Source organism: Artemia sp. Qi Xiang Cuo, chromosome 15 (assembly GCF_049724085.1).
Source record: "Artemia sp. Qi Xiang Cuo chromosome 15, ASM4972408v1, whole genome shotgun sequence".
Taxonomy (NCBI): domain Eukaryota; kingdom Metazoa; phylum Arthropoda; class Branchiopoda; order Anostraca; family Artemiidae; genus Artemia; species Artemia sp. Qi Xiang Cuo.
Window position 1 is genome coordinate 3337631 of NC_142808.1, and position 17698 is coordinate 3355328.

Below are 17698 nucleotides of genomic sequence, written 5' to 3' on the forward strand. Positions count from 1 at the left end.
AGGGCTCATTCGATTGGAAATTGGAGTGGCCAGTGCCCTTTTTAATAATCGAAAGTGATTGGGAGGCAAAGCCCCTTCCACGCTCACCATTTCCCCAAACACATCCAATAAAAATTTTGAGATAGCCATTTTGTTCAGTGTAGTTGATTTCCAGAGATAAATTACGTATTTCAGGAGGATACTCCGCTTACAGCCCATAGGGCACGGGTTTTAAGTCATACCCTGGGTGTATACAAGGATTATATATAAAGCTTTGTTTCAGAGACTTCAAAAAAAGGCTTATTCGATTGGAAATTCAAAGGGCTTCAATAGTCAAAAATGATTGGAGGGCAACTAACCCACCTCTCACGTCCACCATTTCCCCAAACACACCCAATCAAAATTTTGAGATAGCCATTTTGTTCAACGTAGTTGAAAGGTCCGGAAATTATGTCTTTGAGGATGACAACCCCCCCCCCCACAACCCTCAGAACAAGGGTTGTAAGTTATGCCCTAGGGGCATATGAGGTTTTTATTGTAAACTTTGTCGTAGAAACTTGAAAAAGGGCTCATTCGATTGGAAATTCAAAGGGCTAGTGTCCTTTTTAATAGTCGAAAGTGATTGGAGGGCAACTAACCCCCCTCTCACGCCCACTATTTCCCCCAACACATCCAATCAAAATTATTAGATAACCATTTGTTCACCGTAGTTAAAAGTTTTAGAAATTAGGTCTTTGAGGATGATAACCCCCCTCAGATCCCTCAGGGCAAGGGTTTTAAGTTATGCCCTGGGGGCATATAAGGTTTTTATAGATAGCGATGTTGTAGAAACTTCAAAAAGGGCTCATTCGATTGGAAAGTAGACGGGCTAGTGCCCTTTTTAATAGTCGAAAGTGATTAGAGGATAATTAACACCCCTCTTACATCCACCATTTCCCAAAACACATCCAGTCAAAATTTTTAGATAGCCATATTGTTCGACGTAGTTAAAAAGTCTCGAAATTATGTTTTTGAGGAAGACAGTTCCTCCAAACCCCTTAGGTCAAGAGTTGTAAGTTATGCCCTGAGGGCAGCCAAAGTTTTTTTTATAGAAAAAGAGTTTTTAGAAAATTCAAAAAAGGCTCATTCGATTGGAAATTCAAAGGGCTAGTGCCCTTTTTAATATTCAAAAGTGATTGGAGGGCAACTAACCCCCCTCACGCACCCACCGTTTCCTAAAAGACGTCCAATCCAAATTTTGAGACACCTATTATGTTCAACGTAGTTGAAAGGTCCGGAAACTATGTCTTTGAGGATGACACTCCCCCCACAGTCCTCAGGGCAAGGGTGGTAAGTTTTGCCCTGGGGGCATAAAAGGTTTTTTATAGAAAGCGTTGTCGTAGGAACTTCAAAAAGGGGTCATTCAGTTGGAAACTGAAATGGCTAGTGCCCTTCTTAATAGTCAAAAGTAATTGGAGGGTGACTAACCCCCCTCTCACGCCCTCCATTTCCCCATACAAATCCAATCAAAATTTTGAGATAGCCATATTGTTCGACGTAGTTAAAAAGTCCGGAAATTATGTTTTTGAGGATGACACTCCCTCCACAGCCCTCAGGGCAAGGGTTGTAAGTTATGCCGTGGGGGCATATTAGGTTTTTTTCATAGAACGCGATGTTATAGAAACTTCAAAAAGGGCCCATTTGATTGGAAATTTAAAGGGTTTAGTGCCCTTTTGAATATTCGAAAGTGATTGGAGGGCAAATAACCCCCCTCTCATGCCCACCATTTCCCCATACACGTTCAATCAAAATTTTGAGGTAGCCATTATGTTCAACGTAGTTGAAAGGTCCGGAAACTATGTCTTTGAGGATGACACTCCCCTCACAGCCCTCAGGGCAAGGGTGGTAATGCCCTGGGGGCATAAAAGGTTTTTTATAGAAAGCGTTGTCGTAGAAACTTCAAAAAGGGGTCATTCAGTTGGAAACTGAAATGGCTAGTGCCCTTCTTAATAGTCAAAAGTAATTGGAGGGTGACTAACCCCCCTCTCACGCCCTCCATTTCCCCATACAAATCCAATCAAAATTTTAGATAGTCATTTTGTTCAACGTAGTTAAAAGTTTTTTAATTAATACTTAAAAAGGGAACTAGAACTTTTTATTTCCGTTCGAAGGCGCTCTCTCCAGATCTTATAGGACTATTAGTTCGATATGATCACCCTGGGGGAAAAACAAATCAACACTCATCCGTGATCTTTCTTCTGGCACAAAATGCAAAATTCCACACTTTTGTATTTAGGAGGTTGAAACTTCTACAGTAAGATTCTCTGATATGCTGTATATGATGGTGTGATTTTCACTAAGATTCTTTGACTTTAGGGGGTGGTTCCCCCTTTTTTGAAAATCAAGCAAATTTTCTCATGCTCGTAACAATTGATGGGTAACACTAAACTTGATGAAGCTTATATATTTGGAATCACCATAATAATCCAATGCTTTTGATGGATCTATTGATATCAAAATTCCGTTTTTTAGAGTTTCGGTTACTATTGAGCCGAGTCGCTTCTTACTTACAGTTAGTTATAACGAACTGTTTGAAACTATTCAACCAATAAAATTTAAGATTTCAAGGTCCCAGGCGTTGATAGCAAACTTACGCAAGATATGAATAGGATTTCTGGAAAAGGGGAAGTACCTTTTGATTTTAAGAAAACCTTGATTAATTCAGGAATGTATAAAATCAATTAGTCCACTTAATATGGCTTAAAAATTTTTGTCAACTAAACCGTGGATTCTTTGTCAAGGTTCTCCAGCACTATTGGGCTGGATAACCCGATGGTACACATGCCATAAGTGTAAAGATAAAAGGGGAACTATGTAAAGTGACCTATGTAATGGTCACGATAGCGATCTTCATATTTTGAAGCAGTATTGAATGGGAATGTCGAATAATATTACATTTTTGTTATTAAAGGGGCTAGGTCAGAATTATAATCGTTTTACACCAATGCCCAGAAGTATCACCCAAGTTTTTTAGAAATTTTAAGAAAAACGAAATCGGTTAGAGATTACCGAACAATTAACGAAGTCGGTTGGAATTGATTAAGATTAAATTTTATGAATCAAATATGCCTAAAAATCATAAACTGTTTGTTATTATAGTGTTCAGATCAAAGTTATTATCGTTTTGCCCCATTGCCCAGAAATATTACCCAAGTTGGTTGGAAATAAAAAAAAAAACTATCAGTTAGAAAATACCGAATATTTACCGAAGTCGGTTGGAATTCATTCATATTAAATTTTATGAATCGAATATGTCTAAAAATCATACACTTTTTGTTATTATAATGGCTAGGTCAGAGTTATAATTCTTTCACTCCATTGTCCAGAAATATTACCCAAGTTGGTTAGAAGTTTAAAAAAAATTAAGTCAGTTAGAAAATACCGAACAATTACCGAAGTCGGTTGGAACGATTCAGATTAAATTTTATGAATCGAATATGTCTAAAAATCATACACTTTTTGTTACTATAATGGCTATTTCAGAGTTATAATTGTTTTACTCCATTGTCCAGAAATATTACCCAAGTTGGTTAGAAACTGGAAAAAAACGAAACCGGTTAGAAAATAACGAACAGTTACCGAAGTCGATTGGAATTGTCTCAGATTGAATTTTCTGAATTGAATATGTCTAAAAATCATACACTTTATTATTATAATGGATAGGTCAGAGTTATCGTTTTTTTAACCCCATTTTCCAGAAATATTACTCAAGTCAGTTAGAAATTTGAAAAAAACGAAGTCGGTTAGAAAACACCGAACAATTGCCGAAGTCGATTGGAATTGATTCAGATTAAATTTATGAATCGAATATGTCTAAAAATCATATACTTTTTGTTATTATAATGGCTAGGTCAGAGTTATAATTGGTTTACCCCATTGTCAAGAAATATTACTCAAGTTGGTTAGAAAAAAAACGAAGTTGGTTAGAAATTACAGAAAAATTACCGAAGTCGGTTGGAATTGATTCAGATTAAAATTTACAAATCGAGTATGTCTAAAAATTATACACTTTTTGTTATTGTACTTACATGTTCAGAATTACAATCGTTTTATTCCATTGCCCTGACATATTACCGTAGCTGGTTAGAAATTACGAAAAATCATCGTCAGTTTGAAATTACTGAACAATTACCGATTTCGGTTGGAATGAATTCAAATTAAATTTTATGAACCGAATATGTCTAAAAATCCTATATTTTTTGTTATTATATTCCCTCTGAAAGTTGTGTTTGTTATTTTTCTGAAGGCCTTCTGTACTAAATAGTGCGTTCGATTGTTCCAAAATTACTTATTCGAGAAAGAGGGGTCAGCAGGATTACTACTTAAAACGGTCTGGATTCATTGTCAGTGTCGGATAAGTTACATCTACAAATCCTTGAGAATGCAGTATAACTGAGCATAGGTGACGTTATATATAAGGAAAAAATTCAATTTTTTCAAAAATGAAAAAAAAGTATCTTAAGTATATGTAGAGAACAAAAAGGGATAGTAGCTGTTAAATTTTGAGCACTTTGAGGGGCTTGTAACCTAACCTATGTCTAGAGAGGAGCACACGCTCCTCTTCAATGTTGTTATTCGTCTAGTTGCCGAATAAGCATTTCAGTTGACATGTTGCCGAATAAGTATTTGTTGTTATCTTTTCCGGATTACATCTGGGGAAGTTAGTATTAAGCGGAAAAGTCGGATAAGAGATGCTCGAACGCACTCAATGTTTCAACGTAAGACGGTAATTCTGAAATCACCCACTAGCTGATAATTAGCTTTATCCATCTACCGAAACGTATTTATGCAATTTGCTTTACGTTTTGTTTAATTTGAAGAATGCGTTGAAAACATGCGAGAATAGATAAATTTATTCTAATTATCCAACAAGCTTATATGCACCCGAAGAAATCAGCTGTTGACAAACGCGGTATAATGTAAAGGTGCCTTCTCGCCTCCAAATCATTTAAATTATGATTTAATTAACTTTTTAGAAGATATAGAACAACATTATAATAATAATAATAATTTATTTATTAATCACTAAAACGCTGTACAAGTATTAGAATGGGGAGTAAAAAGAAATTAAATACATACAACAAACGAAAAATATTAATTAAAGAAAAAATTTAACAAGACGATTATGAAGAGAAAATGGATCAAGAGTAGTACCTGAGAGCTTTCTGTGTAGCCTTTCCAACTTTAATGTGATGTCAGATATATTATATTTATTAAGTAGAAACCACTCTTCTCATTTTCTCGCTTTGTTCATTTTAAATCACTTTTTCTCAGGATGGGGTAGTTCCTGCCGTGTAAAGGACTGACTGATTGCAATATGTAGAGTTTTACCAGCACCCGTCTATTTTTCCCTTGTTCCCTTGAAATTGTTCCCTTAATTGGGAACAATTTTTTCACATCCAAATCGCATTCTTTTAGTAATATCTGAAGCAGTGCGCTGATGAATACTGGAAAGATTATTAGTAAGAGTTAGTTCAGACGTTTGGGTAAAACGCAGGGGATTTCCTATAGGGAGAATAGGGAGAATGTTCACACGTATCCGAACTGCAAATATTCGAACATCAGAAGTCATGACTGAAGATACAGACTTGGAAATTGTTTTTTTTAGCTAACTCGACTGAACTTGAAGCATCATACAAAAGTTGATAATTCTGTACAAGGGCAATCAAATTGGGCGTTTTATGATGTTTGATGACCGACATGTTTGTCAAATTTCAAAAATACCGCCACGTATTCCCAGTCCCTTCAGCCTTCCGTACGGAAAAGCTAGAAAAAAATCCAAACCATACTCCGAATGGGAATTACGAAACTCCCCATCGAAATTCCGATAGGGAGAATGGGAATTCCCAAACGTCTCAAGTAAATCTAAGGGTTGTGCCCAACCACCGCAAAGAATCAACAGAGGGATTAGAGAAAGTATCGCAATTACGAGGAGATGATGAAAACTCACACTTGAATTGAAGTGAAAGATTGAAACTCACACTTTTCTACGTTTAAGGTCAATCCTGGAAAAAGTATTAGAAACAACAGATGTCATTTTGGAGGGACCAGTCGTAGTACGACTAACCAGGAGTAAATTGTCAGCATACGTAAGATAAGAAACATCTGAAACATCAGAAAACTACGTAGAAGATATTTTAGGAAGCACGGCAGAAAGGCAAATTTAAAAAGTGTTGGCGACAAAACGCCACCTTAGCCGCGTTTGCAGGCTCAGCGGTTTCGATCACGGGTTGTTCTCGTTTAGTTTCAAGTTTATAGTTTTTCGTCTAGTTTTGTCTAGTTTCAGCGGGTTCGAAGCTTCAACCCCGTGTTTTATACACTAGATGCACTGATGCACAACGCTTAATGCACTAGACGAGAACAACCCGTGTTCGAACCCGCTGATCCGTGAACAGCCCGTCTTTAAACACGGATTGTTCGCGTCTAGTGCATCAAGCGTTGTGCATCAGTGCATCTAGTGTATCAAACACTGGGTTGAAGCTTCGAACCCGCTGAAACTAGACGAAAAACTAAAAACTTGAAACTAGACGAGAACAACCCGTGGTCGAACCCGCTGAGCCTGAAAACGCGGCTCTTGTCTTACAATCCTTTTAATTTTAATAATAGAAGTTGGAGAATATTTCAAACTAAGGAAAGAATTAGGAATACCAATGCTGCAGAAGCTTAATAACTGAAAAGCTAAAACCTGAAATATAAAGGGAATAAAACAGCTGGGAATGGATTACACTGTCAAATGCTTTGGGAAGATCTAAACCACAAATATAAATTCCTTCTACACTTAGAATCATTATACAGAAGAAGAGATGCTAAAATAAAATGAGGATGCTGACAACCCACCCCAGGCCGGAAGCCAAACGCGTTCTCTCCTTCATTACTCGTATTAGTTAGATGGGGAAAAGTTAGTAATACTAGTAATTTACTTGTATTACAAGAGACAGCAATGGCCGATATGAAAAACAATCAGCAGTAAATTTTCCCTGTTTTAATACTGAACTTACAGTGTCACATTGGAAACTCTCAGGAACACTCAATGCGCAAATACACATCCGAAAAAATAATATATAAACAATTGCAGTGTAAACAGTGTAAATAAAAAACAAGTGCAGGGCAACTTTGCGAAAGATGAACTCTAGATACCCATCTATGTCAGTAGAATCAGACAGTGGAACATGTAATGGGAATTGTATGTCGCTGCGAAATAAGATAGAAAAAAAGGGTGCAATGAGACGAGAATACATGGTATGTACGTAGTAATTAACAAAATAAAAAATAGAAGAATAATGCTTCTGCTAGATAGATGGTGCTATGGCATCGCCGCAGGAATAATTATTCTCAAACTTTTTGGAATTAATCACTTTACGCCATTCACGTTTATTCACAATCCATGCCACGATTACCTTACAGACCTAAGATACCTCTTATAATCGCTTAATTTTTGTTTTAAATCCACAACACACCTCGATCGTGGGCGGCCACAATCGTTCCAAACTCTAAGCCTCCGAATCTTTTAAATTGGTTTTCTCCACGAACTATTTGATTTAATTAACATGACTCTTTTTCGCTTGATGGCGAGCTAATATTTTGTATTACAGTAGCTACGCTCTCTGAAGCAAAGAAGACTTTATTTGGGTATGGATTATGGAACAAAATGGCCTAGATATCCGTAATCACCGCGATATCCTTCTCTTGGATTTTATCCCCGAATGACCTCCAAAGGTTGTTGAAGAGCTGGTCTTGAAGCTGACAGAAATAAATCCGAAATATTTGTGGTATGAAACAACGTTTATCCTGAGTTTCGTGCACAAGTACAACGACCCTAGTACAATAACGATACTACTATAACGTTATGCTTAACTACTGTAGTATAATTTAGTACATAAACTACACTATAATAACGTTGTGCTATACTACTATACTATTATGCACTTACAATTACGTCTCTGTTTCTCAATTTTAAAGTCGAAATAACATTCAAAATTTTGACCTTGAAGTTGTGAACAGTGGGTCATAAAAAGCACCCAATGAAATTATAGAAAACCTCAAGGACGCAAATGTCTTTTTCACAACGTGTAAATAGAACTGGTTAGGCGTACATAACCTACGATTACTAAAAAAAAATTCTCAGCTATTTTCGTTACAGGTATGATGATACTGATGGTGACTGGTTGTGAAATGAATGATTTTGCGGGATTGGAGCAAACTGGGATTTTGTAAGTTTTTTGTTTATTCTCTGCAATTTCATACAAAAACAGTTGAAAATATTAACAAGATGTTGCCTCCTGCTTATTCTATTTTATTCTGATTATTCTATTTGTTCTGATTATTCTATTTATTATTCTGCTTATTCTATTTTAGTTTTATTGCATAAATATATAAATGTTGCTTAAGAGTTTACAGATATTTATTCATGTGACGTAGGCTCAAAAATTATAGCAAATACGAGATTTTGAAAAGTGATTAGATCCCCACCCCCAAGCCCCAGATACTTCAAAACATTTACATTTTGTTCATCGATTTTTTTTTGTTGCAGAGTGATAATTCTATGCCCCCAACGCATAGACTTTAGAAACGCATAAATTCCAACGAAAAATTTCGTCGTCTGATTTACCAATTTTTATCTTTTTTTCATTATACAATACTGAAAAAAATGCGTCCTATTCATATGCAAAAGCTACAAAAGTAAAAATAAAGTCGTTCCCTAAAGTGCAACGATTAAACAAGGACCAGAGTAAAGGAGTATAAACATAGTTTAGTGAAATAAATTTACGCTTATTAGTATGTAAAATTACTTACTCAAGCAGTGTTAATTTAAATCGACGAATTTATTACATGTTTTTTCTAATTTATATATTTACTTATTAATTATAAAATGATTATAAACAAAGTAAAACGATTCAGTGAGCGAGTCTAAATTTCTTTAGAAATGATCGTTAAATAAGGTTGGCTGTTTTTTACTTCAGATTCGTTGCAGCGTTAAGCTCCCTGTCACCGTCACGGAGCTAATGAACACAGCCTTCGTTGAGCAAATATATTCCACCACACTTGCTAAATGACATTGACTGTTCTTCTACTACAGCTTGAAATCTGTTCAAAATTAAGTTGCCTCTCGCCGTCACAGTAGTGGATGAGCACACATTTACCGTCCAATCGTTAGATAGTCTTTTTCTTCTAGCATTCCAAATTCTATACTGTCTTAAGCTGTCTGTCACTGACGTAGCACCCTTGAGCACAGCTTTCGGTGAACACACATCTGCCATCCAATTCCTATATAGTGTCGGCGGTTTTTCTACTACTGGTTCGAATTCGCTGCAGCCGGAAGCTGCCTGTCGGTGAAACAGCACCGATGAGCACATCATAAACATTATCGCTGTATACTCTTCGGCTCTTTTTCTGCTGCTTCGTCAAATTCGTTTCAGTGTGAAGCTACATGTTGCCGACACAAGACTTAGGAGCACAGCACTCGTTGAACGCGCATCTGCCATCCAATCCCTATACACTGTTTTAATTCTGCTCCTTCTTCGAACTTGCTGCAGCATGATGCTGCCTATCCCTGTTACAGTGCTAATGAGTACATCCTCCTTTAAGTACTTATCTTCCATACCACCGCTAAATGACATTGGCTGTTTTACGACTGCGATTTAAAATCGTTGCAAATTTAAGTTGCCTTCTACTCTTTCAAAGTCTATGCTGGTTTTGTGAAGTTTTCTTTGTGCGGTTGAAGGATCTTATTTTGTTTTTACTTTTCTACTAAGAGTAATATTTTTATTTGTTACGAAGCTTATGTTATTTTTGTCTTTTAGTTTCTCGTTTTTTGCTTCATTTTTCTGTAACTTGATAAGTTTTCAATATCTTGATAAGTATTCATCTATTCATTCGCTTGCTAAAGAGTATGCTACCTTGTCTGTGAAACATCATGTTTACAACTGATTGTCCAAACCTTTAGGTCTTAAAACAAAAACTAGAATTTATATACTCAGGGCTGTCACTTCATTTTTTCTATTACCACTTCGTCTTACCGGCAAAAAAGTACTTCAAGCTGGAAAAAGTATTGTCTTACAAAATTTTCTATGTTTGTGGTACTAAACTGACTAAGAAATACTTCAGGCATGTTTACAATTTTTTTTTGTAAGTTAAATTTTCCATAATTTAATAACATGAACGTATTTTAAAAAAAGTACTTCTACAAGACGTACTCACAAGTATTAAAAAAAACGTTCAACAAATAATAAAAATAAACTGCGTGTGGCAATCCTGTTTATACGCTCCTTAATAAAGTTGAAATTAACGATTACGTAGGAAGAACGATCTATATTCTCATTATAGTTTTTCTTATTGTTTCTTTCTTTATAATCTATTTTTCCTTTTTTTCTACTTGTGCTTTTTCTATTTCCCCATTTTGAATATACAAATGGCTATAAGAAATTGTTAAAGAACATAGTCGATACCATCCTGTTTTTATTGATATTTTTATCTGTCCTCGATTTGTTTTAGATTTTTATCTAGAAATTAGTAACAGTTTTTCCACGACGTGTTTTCTTATAATATTCCGTTTTCTTTACTTTTTATTAATTTTTTTTTATTTCAGAAGTGATTTTTATTTACGTACCGGCTATCATTATTGACATTTTGACATTTTGGTTCCTTTTAGCGAAAAACAATTGACGAATCCATGCAATGAAACGTGTAGCTGCGATGTGGGAAAATTTTCTCCTGTCTGTTCATCTGACGGGAAAACTTATTTTTCAGTGTGTCATGCCGGTTGTGAAGAAATAGTTCTTGACTCAAATGGGAGGAGTATCTATGTAAGTGTAATTTGACTATTTTACGAGTTATTTTGTAAGTTTTTTGGGGGGTAGTTTGTGAGTATGATTGGGTATTTTATGTTGCGAATTATTTTGTGAGTATTTTATATTTTGGAAACAACATATATGTGGCTATTAACACAAGTGTGAGTATCTTCACTTGCGTTGTAAATTATTTAGTGAGGATTTTCTGTGTTTTGGAAAGGATAATATATGTGGTTATTCTGTGCTTATTATATGCTTTATTTTATTTGAGTTTTTTTTTTGTTTTGGGAAGAGCACATATTTGGGGTGTTTAGTGTTCTATACTAGTGAGTGTAGAATAAGTGAGTATTCTATAATTGCTATGCGATTCATTTTGTTAGCAGTATGTGAGTTGTCTGAGTTTTTGGAAAGAATACATATGTGAGTATTTTCACGTGTGTTGTGAATTAGTTGGTGTTTTGGAAGAACAAACATATGGTTTTCTCCACTTATTATGCGAGTTTTTTTGTAGAAATATTTAAGTATTTTGTGGGTTTTTGGGAAGAACAAAAATGTCAGTAGTTTAGTTTATAAATTATTTTGTGCGCACTGTGTGAATTAAATTGTGAGTTTTTGGAAAAGAAACATAAGTGAATATTCTATGCACACTATGTGATACATTTTTTTATAATTATGTAAATACTGTGTGATTCTTTTGTAAGAATACATATCTCAGTATTTTGTATTTATTTTGTGAGTTGTTTTGTAAGTAATGTTGGCGTTTTGCAGTTTTGAAACTAGCAAACATGGGAGCATTTTATACTGGTTTTCTTTAATTATTTTGTGAGTATTTGCAAGTTTTTATAAAGTTTTTGGGAAGAATACATGTACGAGTATTCAGAAAACAGCCTTACAAAATTTACAACAGTCATACCTGAATATGGTCGGGGGTGATACGGGGGGGGGGGAGATCTCCAGTGATGTAGTAGGAAAGTTAAGCGCAAAACTTGTTTAAATATATAATAATAATAATAATATATTGCGAAAACAGGCTTGGGCCTCTATCTAGAAAAGTTAAATAATCAAATGCTTTTTCACTATAATGATTGCTAATTTTGTTCTTAAATGCATTGACTGAATCTGAGTCTACAGTGTCTGACGGTAGGGCGTTCCACTCGGAGACAATGCGGTTGCTGAATGCCCATCTACCAACATTTCTTCTGAAACGTTCATCGGTTAGCTTAAACTCGTAACCTCTCAGGTTAAGATAATTTCTTAAACCACATTGGCCTGACATCACATAAAGAAAGAAAAACGAGCAAAAATGGGGTTTTTATAGGCCAAATGACGATACTGAAAAAACAAAGCGAATATTTCGAGAGGACAAACGCCTCTCTTCTTCAGCGCGAAACGAAACGATGTATCAATAAAAGCCAAAAATTAAAAGAATTAAAACCAACTACCCAACAACCATAAAAGCGAGTTATTCGACTATATCCGCGATTTGCACAAAATCCAAAAAAACATGAACTGCCATCGACGGATACTAGTGAGCAACTGATAAATGAAAGGAATCAATTCATTCACTCGAAAAAACAAAACGAACCTGCAATTAAATAAGTTGGAAATCTATGTCGTTTGATTTCGGATTTTAATTAAGGCATTTCTTGCAGACACCCTTTGAGACCTAAGGGGTTGTTCATGTGTTTGATTAGATGACTGGGAAAGTGGTTCAAGGTTTATTTCAGGGATTAGTAACGTATCGGCGTCTCTTTTGAGAAAACCGAAATATGACTCGTTTATTCTTAAATCACCGGAATCTCTGTTTAAAGCTAGACCTAAATGTTGGTATTTATAAATTTCAACAGCTTCTCTGTAGTGCTGGACAATACCTTTATCATGCGAAATAAGACTAGCTTGACTAAACAAAATAGTATGGTCTGGTTTTTCAAAAATGTGCTCTGCAAGGGCAGAGTCAAAATTTTCTGTTTTTTTCCGCTTTTTAAGTGTATTATTAATTGAACTAGAATGCTGGGTTAATCTATCTGTTAGTCGCTGATTTGTTCTTCCGATATACCAAAGACCACACGAACAAGGAATTCTGTAGACATCGGAGTTTTCACCTATCGGTATAGGGTCTTTACCTTGATAAATTTGGGACCTGATAGTTTTTCTGGGTCTATAATAAGTGTAAATGTTATTTTTCCTTAGATTTTTTGAAATGTGGTCTGAAATCCCTTTAATGTATGGGAGACCAAGATAAACTGAATTTTCCCTTTGATTTGTGTTTTCTGTGGAACTATCTGATAATCTTTTAAAGCGTTTTGTAATTACAGAATTTATTAAACTAATTGGATAACCATTCCCAAATAAAATATCTCTAAGGTGGTTGAGTTCTAAATCCAAGAAACGTGTTGAACAAACTTTCAAAGCTCTATCAACTAGAGAAGTGACAACTCCTCTTTTCACAGCAGGAGAATGATTGGAGGAATAACTTAAGTAACGGTCATTATGTGTGGGTTTTCTATATACACTAAACTCGAATCATGAATCATTTCGGTGCACCAGAACATCTAAGAAAGGAAGACGCCTCTCTATCTCTGATTCCTGAGTAAATTTCAGTTTTGGATCCAAGGAATTGAGCAAGTGAAGAAAAGAACCCAGAGACTCGTCACCATGCTCCCATAAATAAAAAATGTCATCTTTAAAACGAACTCAAAATTCAGGTTTACAAGAACTTTGCAAAATAGCCCTTTCTTCAAGGTCTTCCATGAAAATATCAGCCTGTATTGGAGAAAGGGGGCACCCATGGAGAGCCCATATTTCTGTCTATAAAAAATGCCTCTGTAATGGAAATAAAAGAAGTTTTGTTACAAAGGGCTGTAAGCGAAAGAAGTGTCTGATTCGAAAGAGTAGAATTTTCTGATATAGATGGGTTAGAATTAAGTTTTTGCTCCAAAAACAGTTCGGCCTTTTGAGGATCACAATTGGTATACATTGAATCTGCATCAAAACTGTCAATTCTTGTGTTTGGTTTAACCGAAACTTGCTTTACCTTGGAAACAAAATCAGCGGAATTTTTAATATAGGATTTTTGAGCCTGAATTAGTGGGCAAAATATCACTGATAAGAATTTTCCTATTTTTGCTGTAGGAGAATTAAAAGAAGAAACAATGGGTCGAAGTGGATTACCGGGCTTATGAACTTTAGGAAGACCATAAAAGTGAGGGGACGTGCAACTGCGTGGGTAAAACCTTTTGTACAACTGATCTGTAATTTCACCTTTTCCTTTTAGATAAGAAAGCTCTTTACGGACTTCCTGTACAAATTTTTCTGTAGGATCGGTAGCTAATTGTTCATATGTGTTAGAATCATTTAAAATTTCTCTGATTTTTTTGTCGTAATCATCTGAATCTAATACAACAACAGTATTGCCTTTATCGGCTTTCGTAATAATCCTGGAATGATCTTTTTTTAATGCGTGTAAGACCAAGTGTTCATTTTTACTAAAAATTGCTAATTTGCTAATTTGCTAAAGTGTTCATTTTTTGCTAATTGTTCATAATAATCGAAATTTAAAAAATTTTAGTAAAAATGAACACTTGGTCTTACACGCATTAAAAAAGATCATTCCAGGATTATTACGAAAGCCGATAAAGGCAATACTGTTGTTGTATTAGATTCAGATGATTACGACAAAAAAATCAGAGAAATTTTAAATGATTCTAACACATATGAACAATTAGTTACCGATCCCACAGAAAAATTTGTACAGGAAGTCCGTAAAGAGCTTTCTTATCTAAAAGGAAAAGGTGAAATTACAGATCAGTTGTACAAAAGGTTTTACCCACGCGGTTGCACGTCCCCTCGCTTTTATGGTCTTCCTAAAGTTCATAAGCCCGGTAATCCACTTCGACCCATTGTTTCTTCTTTTAATTCTCCTACAGCAAAAATAGGGAAATTATTATCTGTGATATTTTTTCCACTAATTCAGGCTCAAAAATCCTATATTAAAAATTCCGCTGATTTTGTTTCCAAGGTAAAGCAAGTTTCGGTTAAACCAAATACAAGAATTGGCAGTTTTGATGCAGATTCAATGTATACCGATTGTGATCCTCAAAAGGCCGAACAGATTTTGGAGCATAAACTTAATTCTAACCCATCTATATCAGAAAATTCTACTCTTTCGAATCAGACACTTCTTTCGCTTACAGCCCTTTGTAACAAAACTTCTTTTTATTTCCATTACAGAGGCATTTTTTATAGACAGAAATATGGGCTCTCCATGGGTGCCCCCTTTCTCCAATACAGGCTGATATTTTCATGGAAGACCTTGAAGAAAGGGCTATTTTGCAAAGTTCTTGTAAACCTGAATTTTGGGTTCGTTTTAAAGTGACATTTTTATTTATGGGAGCATGGTGACGAGTCTCTGGGTTCTTTTCTTCACTTGCTCAACTCCTTGGATCCAAAACTGAAATTTACTCAGGAATTAGAGATAGAGAGGCGTCTTCCTTTCTTAGCTGTTCTGGTGCACCGAAATGATTCATGTTTCGAGTTTAGTGCATATAGAAAACCCACACATAATGACCGTTACTTAAGTTATTCCTCCAATCATTCTCCTGCTGTGAAAAGAGGAGTTGTCACTTCTCTAGTTGATGGAGCATTGAAAGTTTGTTCAACACGTTTCTTGGATTTAGAACTCAACCACCTTAGAGATATTTTATTTGGGAATGGTTATCCAATTAGTTTAATAAATTCTGTAATTACAAAACGCTTTAAAAGATTATCAGATAGTTCCACAGAAAACACAAATCAAAGGGAAAATTCAGTTTATCTTGGTCTCCCATACATTAAAGGGATTTCAGACCACATTTCAAAAAATCTAAGGAAAAATAACATTTACACTTATTATAGACCCAGAAAAACTATCAGGTCCCAAATTTATCAAGGTAAAGACCCTATACCGATAGGTGAAAACTCCGGTGTCTACAGAATTCCGTGTTCGTGTGGTCTTTGGTATATCGGAAGAACAAATCAGCGACTAACAGATAGATTAACCCAGCACTCTAGTTCAATTAATAATACACTTAAAAAGCGGAAAAAACCAGAAAATTTTGACTCTGCCCTTGCAGAGCACATTTTTGAAAAACCAGACCATACTATTTTGTTTAGTCAAGCTAGTCTTATTTCGCATGATAAAGGTATTGTCCAGCACTACAGAGAAGCTGTTGAAATTTATAAATACCAACATTTAGGTCTAGCTTTAAACAGAGATTCCGGTGATTTAAGAATAAACGAGTCATATTTCGGTTTTCTCAAAAGACAAGCTGATACGTTAGTAATCCCTGAAATAAACTTTGAACCACTTTCCCAGTTATCTAATCAAACACATGAACAACTCCTTAGGTCTCAAAGGGTGTTTGTAAGAAATGCCTTAATTAAAATCCAAAATCAAACGACATAGTTTTCCAACTTATTTAATTGCTGGTTCGTTTTGTTTTTTCGAGTGAATGAATTGATTCCTTTCATTTGTCAGTTGCTCGCTAGTATCCGTCGATGGCAGTTCATGTTTTTTGGATTTTGTGCAAATCGCGGATATTGGCGAATAACTCGCTTTTATGGTTGTTAGGTAGTTGGTTTTAATTCTTTCAATTTTTGGCTTTTATTGATACATCGTTTCGTTTCGCGCTGAAGAAGAGAGGCGTTTGTCCTCTCGAAATATTCGCTTTGTTTTTTCAGTATCGTCATTTGGCCTATAAAAACCCCATTTTTGCTCGTTTTTCTTTCCTCTCAGGTTATTATTCTTGAATGTTATTATCTCTTCTGGAGGGATGTTGTCGTAGTATCTTTTGCGTATTTTATATACTTCAATAAGATCTCCTCTCAAAAACTGGTATGAGAGACTTGGGAGCGATAATTTTTTCAAACGGTCTTGGTATGAATAGTCTTTAAGTGAAGGAACAATGATATATGACAAACTCACGATTCAATCACTTTGATCGCTGAAAGTATATACATTTTTCTGTAGGCATTCTTCTCAGAAAATTGTGCTATACATTTCAAAGAGAAAAAGAGATATTATCGTCTTATACTTTCGTGTCAAAAATGCTATCGTAATTCCATTGGTTTATTTCTGTTCTGTATTTTCGTAAGCGAGTCATATTATTCCTTCAGTGGGTGTCGGAAGGAGAGGCCAAATAACCGTCCCTTGTTTGTATACCTCTACAGTGCTACCAATTAACGGAAATATTCGTTTGTTGGTGTTGTTCGTTAATGTTCATTAAATGATCGTTCATGTAGCTAGTTATATGGAGAGATTATGGACTATTTAGCGGTGCTTAAGGTTTGTTACGTTTAGAATTACTTTTCTATGGAGATCTTGGACTATTTAGCGCTGCTTAAGGTCTGTTACGTTTAGAATTAATTTTATATGTATATCATGGACTATTCAGCGCTGCTTAAGGTTTGTTACGTTTAGAATTACTTTTCTATGGAGATCTTGGACTATTTTGCGCTGCTTAAGGTCTGTTACGTTTAGAATTAATTTTATATGTATATCATGGACTATTTAGCGCTGTTTAAGGTCTGTTACGTTTAGAATTACTTTTCTATGGAGATCATGGACTATTTAGCGCTGCTTAAGATCTATTACGTTTAGAATTACTTTTCTATAGAGATCATAGACTATTTAGCGCTGCTTAAGGTCTATTACGTTCAGAATTACTTTTCTATGGAGATCATGGACTATTTAGCGCTGCTTAAGATCTGTTACGTTTAGAATTAATTTTCTATGGAGATCATGGACTATTTAGCACTGTTTAAGGTCTGTTACGTTTAGAATTAATTTTTTATGGAAATTATGGACTATTTAGCGTTGCTTAAGATCTGTTACGTTTAGAATTAATTTTCTATGG

General features: G+C 35.2%; 1 protein-coding gene across 3 annotated transcripts in view; it reads left to right on the top strand.

The window, feature by feature from the left end:
- Oatp74D (Organic anion transporting polypeptide 74D) overlaps window positions 1–17698 on the top strand; it is a 204348-nt gene that overhangs the window by 172793 nt on the left and 13857 nt on the right. For all 3 annotated transcript variants that reach the window (XM_089101351.1, XM_089101353.1, XM_089101352.1), the window contains exons 9-10: window positions 8159–8228; window positions 10667–10820. In XM_089101351.1, coding sequence (XP_088957477.1) covers window positions 8159–8228; window positions 10667–10820 — 224 coding nt within the window. The remainder of the gene's footprint in view (window positions 1–8158; window positions 8229–10666; window positions 10821–17698) is intronic.